At 41.2% G+C, this 12444-nt stretch overlaps 1 protein-coding gene across 1 annotated transcript in view; it reads left to right on the plus strand.

Annotated features, from left to right (window-relative positions):
• The window catches only part of LOC308144310 (cadherin-6-like), a gene marked incomplete at both ends in the record, with an annotated part of 46865 nt that overhangs the window by 32328 nt on the left and 2093 nt on the right, over positions 1 to 12444 (plus strand). The window contains 5 exons of the mRNA XM_080515400.1: positions 2360 to 2613; positions 7276 to 7412; positions 8623 to 8744; positions 11381 to 11498; positions 11606 to 11857. Of these exons, the coding sequence (XP_080371526.1) occupies positions 2360 to 2613; positions 7276 to 7412; positions 8623 to 8744; positions 11381 to 11498; positions 11606 to 11857 (883 nt within the window). The remainder of the gene's footprint in view (positions 1 to 2359; positions 2614 to 7275; positions 7413 to 8622; positions 8745 to 11380; positions 11499 to 11605; positions 11858 to 12444) is intronic.

Consider the following 12444-nt stretch of genomic DNA (forward strand, 5'->3'; position numbering starts at 1 on the left):
AAATGAGAGACGTCTGTTTTGAATTTCTCATATAGTGACAGCTTATTTAATCACAGTGCTAGTAAAACCAGTGATAACAGACTTATTTCATGCATATTTAGCATCTTTTCTTCATACATAACACAAAGCCACTAAGAAATATTGAACATTTACACCAATTCTTATGCTATAACTCATGAAACATGGCTTTTTATTCAGTTTTACAGTTTTTCCACCAGTGCCCTGGAAAGGGTAAAATGCACACTATGTAAAAAAGAGAAGTTGTGTTGAAAAAAGCTGCAATTCAATGCTTTGTAACATTACAATACAGCCTTTAATGGTGTCTTTAAATATGTGCCAAGTGTCATTTTCTGTTCATGGTTCATGTAAAAATAGGAAAAAAGTCACACATTTATATTCAAAGTTTATATAAAATGCTTTAACGCGTATACAAATGAACTGAATTACGCTTAGAACTGCCGTTACCATCAAAATGTTTCTTGCATTTTTCAAAACCTTTATTACATTTTCAGTGTAATATAACATCATGTCATTGACAAATAGTTATTCTCAGATTTAAAATCAGAGAAATGCTAGGAAATTGTTTTCAATTTATATTCCTTACAATTTGCACTTTTTAGCATCTAAAAGCAAAACCTGTTGGGCATAGAAGATTATTTTAAAAAGCATTTTTGATGACCTTTGAGTATTTTACATCACTAAAATCCAAGATTATTAGCCATCGCATTTTTAAATAACATGGAGTTTTCTTGCAATTTCTCATCTATTTGTATATCACTTAATCATTCAAGTATTTTACTAAAACATTTATGAATTATGCTTTGAACAAGACCAACAAAGTATACCTGCCATTATTATTCCTTTAAAGTTTGTGTTTTAAATGAGTTAAAATCCCAGCTTGTTGGTGGTGTTGTCATGTTGGTTTCCCCCTGAAATGCCACATCGGTCACATTATTCAGCAATCTGTGCGGCGGTCTGTGTGTGTGTCCATCAGCGGGCTTGTTAGTGTCCTTGAAGAAGACGCTGAGAACCTTCAGCTCATTAGACGCCCTGAAAGAGGTTGTCAGATTAATGAATTAAAAAAGAAACAAAAAAAACCAAAACCCCACTATGACCTGAAATTAAAAGCTCCGAATGGAGATTAGTTTTCCCCAAATCAACAGCCAAACGTGCCACCGCATACAAATGAATCCTTAAAAAAACCAAACGACTCAAGTGAGTAGACGGGCTTTTTTTTTTCTTTTTAATTCAGGAAAACAAAAGTGGAGTTACAGTGCGTCAATCTGTGGAAGTGGGAAATGTAAAGTACAAAATCTGTGCTCTGTGGTTTTGTCGGGAATACATTTAATATAATTAGAATATTGAGTTATTTCACTTTTAATCCACGCCTCATTTATAAGGAAAAATGCATCTGTGGGATGAGCAGCGGTGCTTCGTGTGCAAGCTCTCTGGTATTACAAGTCAGCTTGTTATTAACTAATTATTACAACTCAAATTGGATTTCAATATTACCATAACATTTATATTAAAAAGTGCTTTAAAAGTGCATTACAATAAAAACTGCCGTTACCTTCAAAATGTCGGGGGAAAAAACTTTATTGTAATAAAACATAAAGTCTGAATCGAAAATGCTGGAAAACTGTTCCAAATTAAAAAAATGTTGTACATGATTGTGATTATGATATTTTTTTAGGTTACCTGCAGATATGCAAAGTGTATGTTTAGTCATTTTTTAGCACCTAAAAGCAAAAATTTGTAATTGTCTAGTGTTAAATTGGAATATGTTTTTCAAGAACGCCATATTCATAACATTTTTGCTTGTTGACTTCTAACTGCTGCACTGTAACCGTACACAATATCACTATACCTATATTCATGATGTAAAATATGATTTAGTATAACTGTATAAGTTAATAAAAAACGATTATTAATATATATTAATAGATACAACAGACACGTGTTTTCTGTTTACCGTGTACTGAGTGTAAGCACTTCTTTGAGATGTAATAAGTTGTTATAGCATGTATTCCCGTTATTTTAATAAGGTGTTTCCCTTTTTTCTCTTCATGTATTTCTTGCTTGCTGTTTCATTTACTTTGTGTTAATGCTTGTAGTAGCGTATATTTAGATAATGATATGCTTTGTGATGCACTGTGTCGCATTGCTTATTAAAGTATTGGGAAAATGTCATCACTAATGGCAAATTATTCAACTTTTTATCCAACTTTTTCATTTAAAATGGTGAAAATCTTCACGCTATTGACTGGTATCATGTTATATGCTTCAGATCTACCAGAAGTAAACAGTACAAATAACCGAGTAACTCAATGGAGACGCGTCTTCTCACCTCCGTTCGCAGCCTCTGGACTTCGAGAGGAAGCGTCAGTACAGCCTCCGGATCCAGGTGGAGAACGTCCACATCAACCCTCGCTTCTACTCCAAGGGCCCCTTCAGGGACGAGGCCACCGTCAAGATCGTGGTGGAGGACGTGGACGAGCCGCCGGTGTTCGAGCACGCCAGCTACATCATGGACGTGAAGGAGGACGCGGCCCGGAGCACGGCCATCGGGTCGGTCGGCGCGTCTGACCCCGACGACAAGAACAGCCTCGTCAGGTACGAACGAACCCTTTGGGCTGTTTTCGTTTGTCTCCTGCAGTTGTGAACGGAGAATTGAAAGAAAGAAAAAAAAAAAAAAGCTTTCGGATTTCAAGAAGATATAAAAATGGCAAAACACGGTTCAGCTAGTAGGTTTAAAGCTGAAATGGATCAGAACCTGTGAGAGATCTGTGGCAAGATGATCCCAGGTCAGGCAAACCTCAACCAACCTCTGTGTGCACAACCAACATACAACAGTGTTTGTAATTTGACGCCAGCTTCCTTACTTTTTTAATAATTTTTGAAAGAATACATCCAATTAGAATGTTTTAAAAGTGAATTCTTCTGAGATTTTTGCAGAAGACACGAGTATTTTTCTCCATTGTAATCAGTAGAAGGACATTTACATCTAATGTTTCCATCCTCCCTGTGCTTTTGTCGTTTTATTTCTACCTTGGTAAAACGTCGTTAAGTAAACGAAAAAGGGCCCGCGACCAACTTTTGGGTCCCGATTGCCAGTTGAGGTTCAGTCCTTTCATTGATCAGATCAGGGACAAAGAGTTCAGTTGTTTTCAAATTGTAAAAACTGATTTAAGTTGGAATATTCTCAAGAAAATACAACTAAAAGGCATGAAACCAGTTGGAGCACTGTGTCAATTTGTCTAAAAAGTCTGAAAAACCAACAACCAAGAACCGTCAACCCGACTTAACGGGTTCTGACTATTAGCCGCGTCCACATCAATCCCCGTGTAGAATCCATTCATCAGTACGTGAATTGTGCCGTAATGAAATGCTATAAACTGAATGTTATTTTCCGCAGCTCTCGGGTTCACCAATGCTAAATATGCTATAGGATGTGACAGAAAAGCGCACGAAGAAGCAACGGAGTGAACCTTGGCTTGAGAGTGTGACTTCATTCTCCGCTCAGTCAATATATTCCTTTAAAATGTGAACTTTAATATGAGATGTGGGTGAAAGTGGCAGAAGGTTGTAAATAAAGCTCTGCCTTTGTATTTGGACATAAACAGCAGTGAAATACCGAGGCCTTGACACCGGTGCTTTGTTCTCCCGCGCGTTCAAAACTGCTCCTAAAAAATGTGCCAGAAGTTCACTCAAAACAACTCCGGGATGCAAAATTATGCCAGAAACTCCACGAGACGGGAATAATGGCAGGCCGAATGCGAGGCTGTTCCTCCGCTGCGTCTCCGACTTTTCTTTTTTTTCCCCTTCTTCCCATTTTTACGATGCACCGAGGGAGTTGGCTCTCAAGGTTGAAGTTCCACCACTTTATTGCAGGTGTCAAATGCGATATCATTCTCTTTTATCGCCCATCATCAAGGAGGGAGCTACCCTGTGGCATTTAAGGCCGTGCTGAGGAGACGAAGATGGGGGGAGGAGGAGGAGGAGGAGGAGGAGGAGGAGTGGGGCCCGGGATGCCTTGGGGCTGCCTGGCATGAGGAACTCACTGAGGCGGTTATCTTTATTAGCTCGCAACGACACACACCAACACATGCGTCGGCGCGGGATGCATACATACAAGCCTTTAAGTAAGAGGAAGTGTTGTACACTGTGGCGACAGAGCCAAATAAACACAAGTACCTCAGTCACAGCGACATCGTTAAAGGATTTTTTTTCGTATCAGCTCGTCAGTCAAGCACTGATGTCCTCCGATACCAGAACTCTGCTCCAGCGGATTCGCACCGACGTGAAGCAGCAGATGAGTAAACAGCCAGACTTGGGCCCTGTGTACTCGACGTTTACAGATGGAAATGGAAAACTTTTGTTTTGGGCGTCTTATTACATGAAAATGTTGCTCACAGCCACTGAAAATTTTTGAAAAATGGCTCCCAAGGGAGAACTTTTGGAAAACGGGGGGAAAATACATCCCCGTGTAGATGGCGGACGACGCAACTTTTCTGCAACACTGCTGCCGCACATGCACACAACGGATATGGAAATCTGAGTTTAAGTTCTAGAAGTGACTTTTGTTCTTTAAAACAACACTTAAAATTATGAGATTATGGAAAATGTAAGACATGCTTTTGTGTATATCAACTTTTCTTTCTCTTTTTCAAACAAAATGAACCTGAAGATAATCCAAAAGGGTGAATATTGGGATTTATAGAATGAAGTATGATGACGATATTATAAATGTTCATATATATTTCATATTTTGGTTATTTGTTTACCCTCCTTCCAGTTGACACATTTCTATCGAGTAAATTTGTGTGTTTATATAAAAGGAAAGCCTTCTTCTAAATGTTCATTTCAGTTCATGGAAGAAAACAAAACGCATTGCATTTAACGTCACAATTCACAGGATAATAAATAAATAAGCCGTTGACAAGCAACATGTGCTCTAAAAATATTTTCAGCCTCCAGTTTTCTATGAAAGATCATAAAAATCGATCTGCTTTGGAAGATAATCTTCTGAACAACAAGAGAATTAGTCACATTGGGCAGAAAAATAACCTGGGATTATTTTGAAAATCAATCAACCCATGAAGTCAAAATTCTGTTCCAAAAAACCAAAGAGAGAGAGAGAGAGAGAGAGAGAGAGAGAGAGAGAGAGAGAGAGAGAGAGAGAGAGAGAGAGATGCAAACATAAACAGATGTACACAATGCTTGCAATTTGCCACCACCCTCATTCTTTATATCCATATAAATCAGTATAACTTGAATAGATAAAAACACAATTCCACATTATGTCATTGCTCCCATTGGACAAAACTAAAAGAGTTTAGCAGTTACTGCACACCGACCACAGACTTTCCTGACGGAGGATACAGGAAGTGATGGACAGTGTTTTGACCGGGGCGGTTTTTAACTGTCCATTGAAAATGACCTGATGTCGTTTGATCTGTGAAACACATTTTTGGTTTTGTTAAAATCTCTGGAGCGTAATTTACATTACTGATTAAAAAGAAGCGGGGAAAAAACCACGTATTAGATGCATTTATTCTGTATATTACGGTAAAAGGGTTAAAGCCAGGTGTAAAAAAAACGTGTTTCCTAGAAGTTTTTGAGATTTGGCTGCAGATTAACTGAAACCTAAGTCGTTGCATTTAGTTGTAAATCATGAGATAAAAGACGAGATGTGGCTTGAGCGTTTTGCTTGTGATCGGAGGTCAAAGGCTCTTGAGTCGCCTTGTAGCTTCTGTGGTGAGTCGAGGGCGAATATGTCCCGGTCCCGCTGATCACTAACATTCCTGTAACCCTGCGCGTCCTTCTGCCCGGCCTCACATCCCGCCAGCTGCCGGCCTGCTGAGAGCAGCACTTTGTGGATGCCCGGTCAGGACGGAACGCTCGCTGTTATCTCTCAGTCATTAATCAGATTGGTGGGGGGTGGGGTGGGGTGGGGGGGGGGGGGGCTCGGCCCAGCCAGCTGAATTATTGGGAATATTAGAAAAGCAATTAGTAAAAGCCCACGGCCGACGCGAGATTTAACGAGGTTAGAGTTACTGTCGGGCCCGGTGAGCGTAGGGGGGGGTGGGGGTGGGGGGGAGAGGAGGCGGGAGCGTTTAGATAAAGACGCTGCGATGGTTGATGGGGGGAGCAGAGGAGGTGGCGGGAGGGAGAGGAAGGCAGTGCGGCGGAGCATTGAGACCCCTACCCACCCGCCCACCCCCACCACTGTCTCCCCTCGGGGGCCTCCTTCCTCTTACGCCGGCCCTCCTGATGCCTGCTACTCCATTAATCACACTGATGTATCACAGGAGTCTGGAAGGCAGAGGAAAACAACACCGCTGGATAACCTGTTGGCTCGTGTGTGTGTGTGTGTGTGTGTGTGAGAGAGAGTGGCAGAGAAAACAGTGGTGATACTCTCACTTTACTAAAAGCACCAGGAAAATGGAGGGTTTTCTGTTAATATTGTCTTACTATAGAAGTTCTGTGTTGTTTCCTGGTTGGAAGGGTGGCAGACTCCTCCTCTGGTCCAGGTTTCCTCCAGGGAGAATCTTCATCTCGGCCTAGCAGTGTGTTCATAGCCTCCCCGGAAAGTCACTTTCTGGATTTGAGAACATCTACGACATAATGAACAAATGTGTCTCAAAGAGGGCTTAGCTTCGTTCCCCAGCATTACTCATTTTCTGTAAAAAAAATTTTTTGATGAGAAAAAAGTACAAAGTTGGAGTTTAAATGTAGTTTTCTCAACAAAAAAAAAGAAAACACACTTCGAAGGGGCTTTCCAAAGCACTTTCAAGAAGCATATTTCCAAAGTCGATAAGTTTATATTGTATTTACAATGGTTATAAAAACTATCCTCCTCAAAAAACAAACACAAAAACCAGATATGTTAGGTCCAAATGAGCCAAGTGTCAAATTACAAGCATTCATCTAATTTTCTATTTAAAATTCTATTTGTCAGAATTAAGATCTGCATCAAGTCTGAATGTGTTTATGTTTATCGTCGTTAACTAGATAGTATAATGATGAAGCTGGTGCCAAATTACAAGCATATACTGTATCGGATCAATCAATGTGTATGACAATGTCTATGTGACAATGAGGATGATGCCAATTTACAAGATGGATGTATCACAATGAGGCTGGTGCCAAATTACATGCATTGTCGTTCATGCACACAGAGGAACAAGGCAGAAATACTTCTCATATGTGTAATTTCATCAAGTTTCTAGATAAAAAAAAACCTAACACCAACACGTGTGTGTTTCGGTGCAGGTACTCCATCGACCGGCGCACCGACATGGACCGAGTGTTCAACATCCACGCGGGGAACGGCTCGCTGTTCATCCTGCGGGAGCTGGACCGGGAAGAGAACGCCTGGCACAACATCTCCGTCATCGCCACCGAGTTCAGTAAGTGCAGCAGCGGCGGGATGAAACGCATGTCAATGTTTCACCTTCTTCTGTCACGCCAACCGGATTATCTGGCGTCTGTAATCTCTGAATGTTGATGTATATCGGCTACTAGCTTCTGCCACGGTTAAGTATCACTTAAACACACTAAAAGCTCCCGAAAAGTGGCTTTGATTCACTTTCTTTTTTTCAACCTCAAAATGACACTTAAAGACGGGACAGAAGAGATAATTTTATAAAGTGGGAAAGTGAATTGATTTCCAGTTTAGTGGTGTCACATTCGTAAGGGACATGCATTTGAGGGATTTGAAAGAAGACGCTCCAGTTTCTCTTCCTTTGCAAAACATTAAACACGTTTTTCACAGATTTCTATCAGCTTAATATGTATCGTTGATACTGCAGAAAAAAATATTTACAAAATTAATATTGTAATTGTTCAATTAAACACAAGGTGTCTGATGAACGCAGAGGTTTAAGAGACTCTACAGGCTCAGCCTCATTTACAGTAAAAACTACTGCACTGCTGCTCATGCCACAAAGGCATTAAGGAGGTTAAGAAAGCTTCCATGAACATTTATTGTGAAATGGCACAAAAGAAAAGCAAACTATGATTGTTTTTCTTATATATCTAAACTAATTATGCACAAAAAGCACATTCTGTTAATTATTTATACTCCTCGGCAGAGTTTTTTTTATTTTTTTATATCTCTCTTTTTGATGCACCGTTTGTAAGGATGAACTCATGCAGCTTAGTCATTTTTTTTTAATGGATGGACCCAACAAAGAGCAACAAAATACCTTTTTTTGTGCTTACGTTTCTACAGTGATATAAGTTTCTCCCTGAACATCATTTAAATGTGTTTATTTTATTTCATTGTCAATTGTCAAAACCTACATAATACATAACAAATAAGCGATATGCACTTGTTGGAAGGAAAAATATCTTAAGAAGGTAGATGGGGGGAGGAGAATTTCTCCATAGATTCAAATACATGTTCCTCACAATCCGTATCTGTTCCCTGGAAGCATCGCATCAATGACCAACACTGTCTTTTGATTTCCACTCACACGTTTCCTCTGCAGGTTTCCAGTCGACCAATCGGAGCCGTTTCACGTTTCACATCTGCTGCTTTTTTTCTTTGCCACCGAAAGCAGAAAACGTAATAATTAGCGGCGTAAACTCTCCGTGTCCACCTCTTGTGTCTCCCAGACAACCCGCGGCAGTCCAGCAGCGTGCCCGTGTACATCAGAGTGCTGGACATCAACGACAACGCTCCGACGTTCGCCACCAATTACGAGACGTTTGTCTGCGAGAACGCCAAGGCTAATCAGGTGGGTGATTAGCGAACACAAAGCCGTCGTCATGGTTTCATCTCCACCTCCCCCCCGGCACAGCTGGTCATGAGGAAGGAGTCTCTGGAAACCTCTCGGGTGTGTTTTAGGCTACGCGAGGCCAGAAGGAGGCCCACGTCTCACTTTCTACGTTGGTAAAACTTGAAATGGCAGTTTGTTTGTTTTTTTTTAGCTGTGAAGAGGTTAGAAAAGGGAAAAAAAAGCTGCATTAAACACGGTTTACTTTCAATAGCGTCACAGGCGGCGGCGTCTCCCCGTCTCTTGTTGAGAATCTTAAACGCGGCGACTCCGGTCTTTGGGTTTCACTGTGACTCGTCTTCACGCTCAGATCAGAAGTTCGGGGCTCAGCAGGGATCAGAGAAACGACTGATGTTTCCCTGAGCTGGAACTGGAGGGCCGACTTTATTATCACCGCGTTGGATTCAAGAAACTGGACCTGACAGATCTGAACGAAGACGCTGGTCAAACAGGAAACAGACGCCTCAAATAATTAGTAATTTATTGTCTGTAAATTCTCTTCAAAGAATAAGACTTAATTTAATCTATAAAACTGAGGCTGGTGTCAAATTAACAGAACATATTTACTTAATTTGATTAATTTCATTCATCTATCCAGGTGTCCTCTTACAAGCCTTCTATATATCTATGTAAATATTAATGTTTTGCTTTCATAATAGTTATTTGTACTACCTATTATGATGAAAGTCAAAATGAGGCTGGTGTCAAATTCCAATAATCTACATACCTGTTTATGTAATTAATTATATATTTACATGTCAATATGACAGTGTATATATGGAAATAATGTATATTTTTACAGAATGAGGCTGATGCCAAATTACCTATCCATCCATAGTGTGTATATGAGAAAAAGGCAGTCGCAAAATTAAGAGATCTATCTGTCAGAATGAGGCTGGTGTCAAATGACATGTAGAATGGAGAAATACCTCTAACATGCACGTTCCAAAATGTGTGCATATGTACACGGTTCTATCTATAATGGGTATATAGTACACTAATGAAGCTGGTGCCAAATTACAAGCATCAGAAATGCATCTAATATATCTATATTAGATCTGCTTATTTATTTTAATTAATGCATGTACTTCTGTATATTTATCTTGGCGAGTACATGTATACACTTTCACCCAGAGCTCATCAAACTTTACTTCTGCCAACATCGAGCATCTTAAAATAACTTTTTTTAAGAACAACGCTTTCATCCATCATCCAGACAGGAACATGTTTCTGAGACAGAGACATAACAATGTCACACGATGTCTTTGTAGTCGTCGCGGTTCTTGTATCTTTGCACCTGTTTATTTTTGAAAGCGCTCTCAAGGTATTTTCTGCCTTGTTAACTCTTTGCCTTTTAACAACTCCCCCAAGAATCAAACAATCCCTTCAAACGGAGTTAACTGTGAGGTTATTCATCACAGCGGCTGGTGTTAGCATTAAGAAGCAGTTACCAAACCCTAATGAGGTTGTGCTGCTGGTATCTAATTAGATGATTTACAGCTCCACAGATGATGTATATCACCAGGAAATAGAATGTAATCGCTTTGATATCTCTGACTGTATTAAAGCTTTGTGTTGTAAATTAGGGACCTTGGCTTTTGTTTTCCTTTTTCTTTTTTTTAACAGTCAAGGTTTTTAATTTGTGTGTTCAACAATACGCTTGAAGTCAAAATACAAGCATGAGCGTATGTGCACGCCCGCACACACACACAGAAAGAGACAGAATAGATATGCATGTTTTAGTAACTACTGCTATGCATGAGGCTGCGGTCAAATTACAAGCATGTGTCTTTATGTTTGTTTTTGCATATATGCATGTGCTCTCGGAGTGAAGCTGGTGTGAATTCACAAGCATTTGCTCAAATCTTTTGTATGTTGAAAGTATCTGTCAACGTAAATATGTTGAAAATGAGGCTGGTGCGAAATTACAAGTGATATACATATCTATCTATCTATCTATATAATGAATATATTTATTATACTGATATATTTACACGAGTATAAGAAAGAGGCTAGTACCAAATTATGACTTGTATCTATCAGAACGAGGCTGGTGCCAAATTACGAGCATTATCACTCACAGAGAAATACTGCAGAAATGCATCTGTATTCCTGAATTTCTTCATAACTATAACAGGTTAATAGCACAATAATGAAGCTGGTGGCAAATTATAAACACACACATACACACAAAAACAGTTTTTTACATTCATTTCAGATTAAAATCTAACTTTAATGGCCTTTGATGTACATTTGGGTTTTTTTTTTGTAAAAGGTTTTCATTGTAAAATTGAACAAGTCATTATATACAGCTTGCAATGGTTGTACCTTTTTACGTTGCTGTCAAACTATATAAAAACTTATGAGGCTGGTGTCAAATTTCATGTACAGCAGCAGTTAAAAGACAGTTCAAAGCTCTGTAAGAGCAAAAGATTGCAAATGATTTTCAAACTCTCCTGAACTTTAGTGGTGTAAATCTTTACCTGTCTTGTTTGTTGAAATGAATAACGTGTGTGTGTGTGTGTGTGTGTGTGTGTGTGTGTGTGTGTGTGTGTGTGTGTGTGTGTGTGTGTGTGTGTGTGTGTGCCTGGTCACAGAGGATCCAGACGGTGAGCGCCACGGATCCCGACGAGCCGCTCGGAGGACACCGCTTCTTCTTCAGCCTGGCCCAGGAGGCTGCTGGGAAGGCAAACTTCTCCGTGCGCGATAACAAAGGTGAGACCCCCCCCACCCCACCCCCCCTCCCCCCGGAGAGCTCGTGTACGGAAGCGACGCGCCGACCGTCCCGGGGTATCTCATGCGATGGCCTGTGCCCTGCTCAGACAACACGGCGTGGATCGTGACGCGGAGGAACAGCTACAGCAGCCTGCAGAAGAGCGTCTACCACGTGCCCGTGGTCATCTCCGACGGCGAGTTCCCGATGCAGAGCAGCACCAACACGCTGACCGTCCGGGTGTGCACCTGCGACCGCGAGGGCAACATGAAGCTGTGCAACGCCGAGGCGCTGACGGCGAGGGCGGGGCTCAGCACCGGCGCCCTGGTGGCCATTTTGCTCTGCGTCATCATCCTGCTGAGTGAGTATAGCGCCGCCCTGCCTGTCGGCAGTTCTTCTCCTTCCCACCATTGGGGGGAGGGGGGGGGGGGGTAGCTGGAAATCAGATTTCACACTCGGAAGCTTCTCACAGGTGTTAAAGAGGCAGTTTTGTGTTTCACTCCCTAATTTGATTCCCGGCTTCCTGTGGGCGGATTATTCTGCCAGTGACCATCGCTGTCATCTTAATTTGATTTGAACAGCAGAGATCTGCAGCGTCTCGGCTGGCTTGAGCGGGACTCCCGGCTTCACCGTCACCCACATTCCCGCTCCGGGATAGAGACATCAAAGTGCCGCCCAGCGCAGCAGGATTAGCCTCGGAAAACACCTTTTCCTTACGCAGCTCCAGGCCTCAGATTCCACCGAATCCCTCCACATATAGGAAAAGCCTCCAGGATGCAGAAATGTGACTGGCTCCACTTGTTCCCGTCTCTCCTCCATCTTCGGTCACAGACGCTAAACCTGCTTCAGAAACTGCTGCGAAATGAAAGACGGCGCAGAAGTTTGTGGAACAAAGTGTGTATTTCTTCATCCTCGCGGTCCTTCAAAGGCTTTCTGATATTATCCTCA

Source organism: Blennius ocellaris (assembly GCF_963422515.1).
Source record: "Blennius ocellaris genome assembly, chromosome: 19".
Classification (NCBI taxonomy): Eukaryota; Metazoa; Chordata; class Actinopteri; order Blenniiformes; family Blenniidae; genus Blennius; species Blennius ocellaris.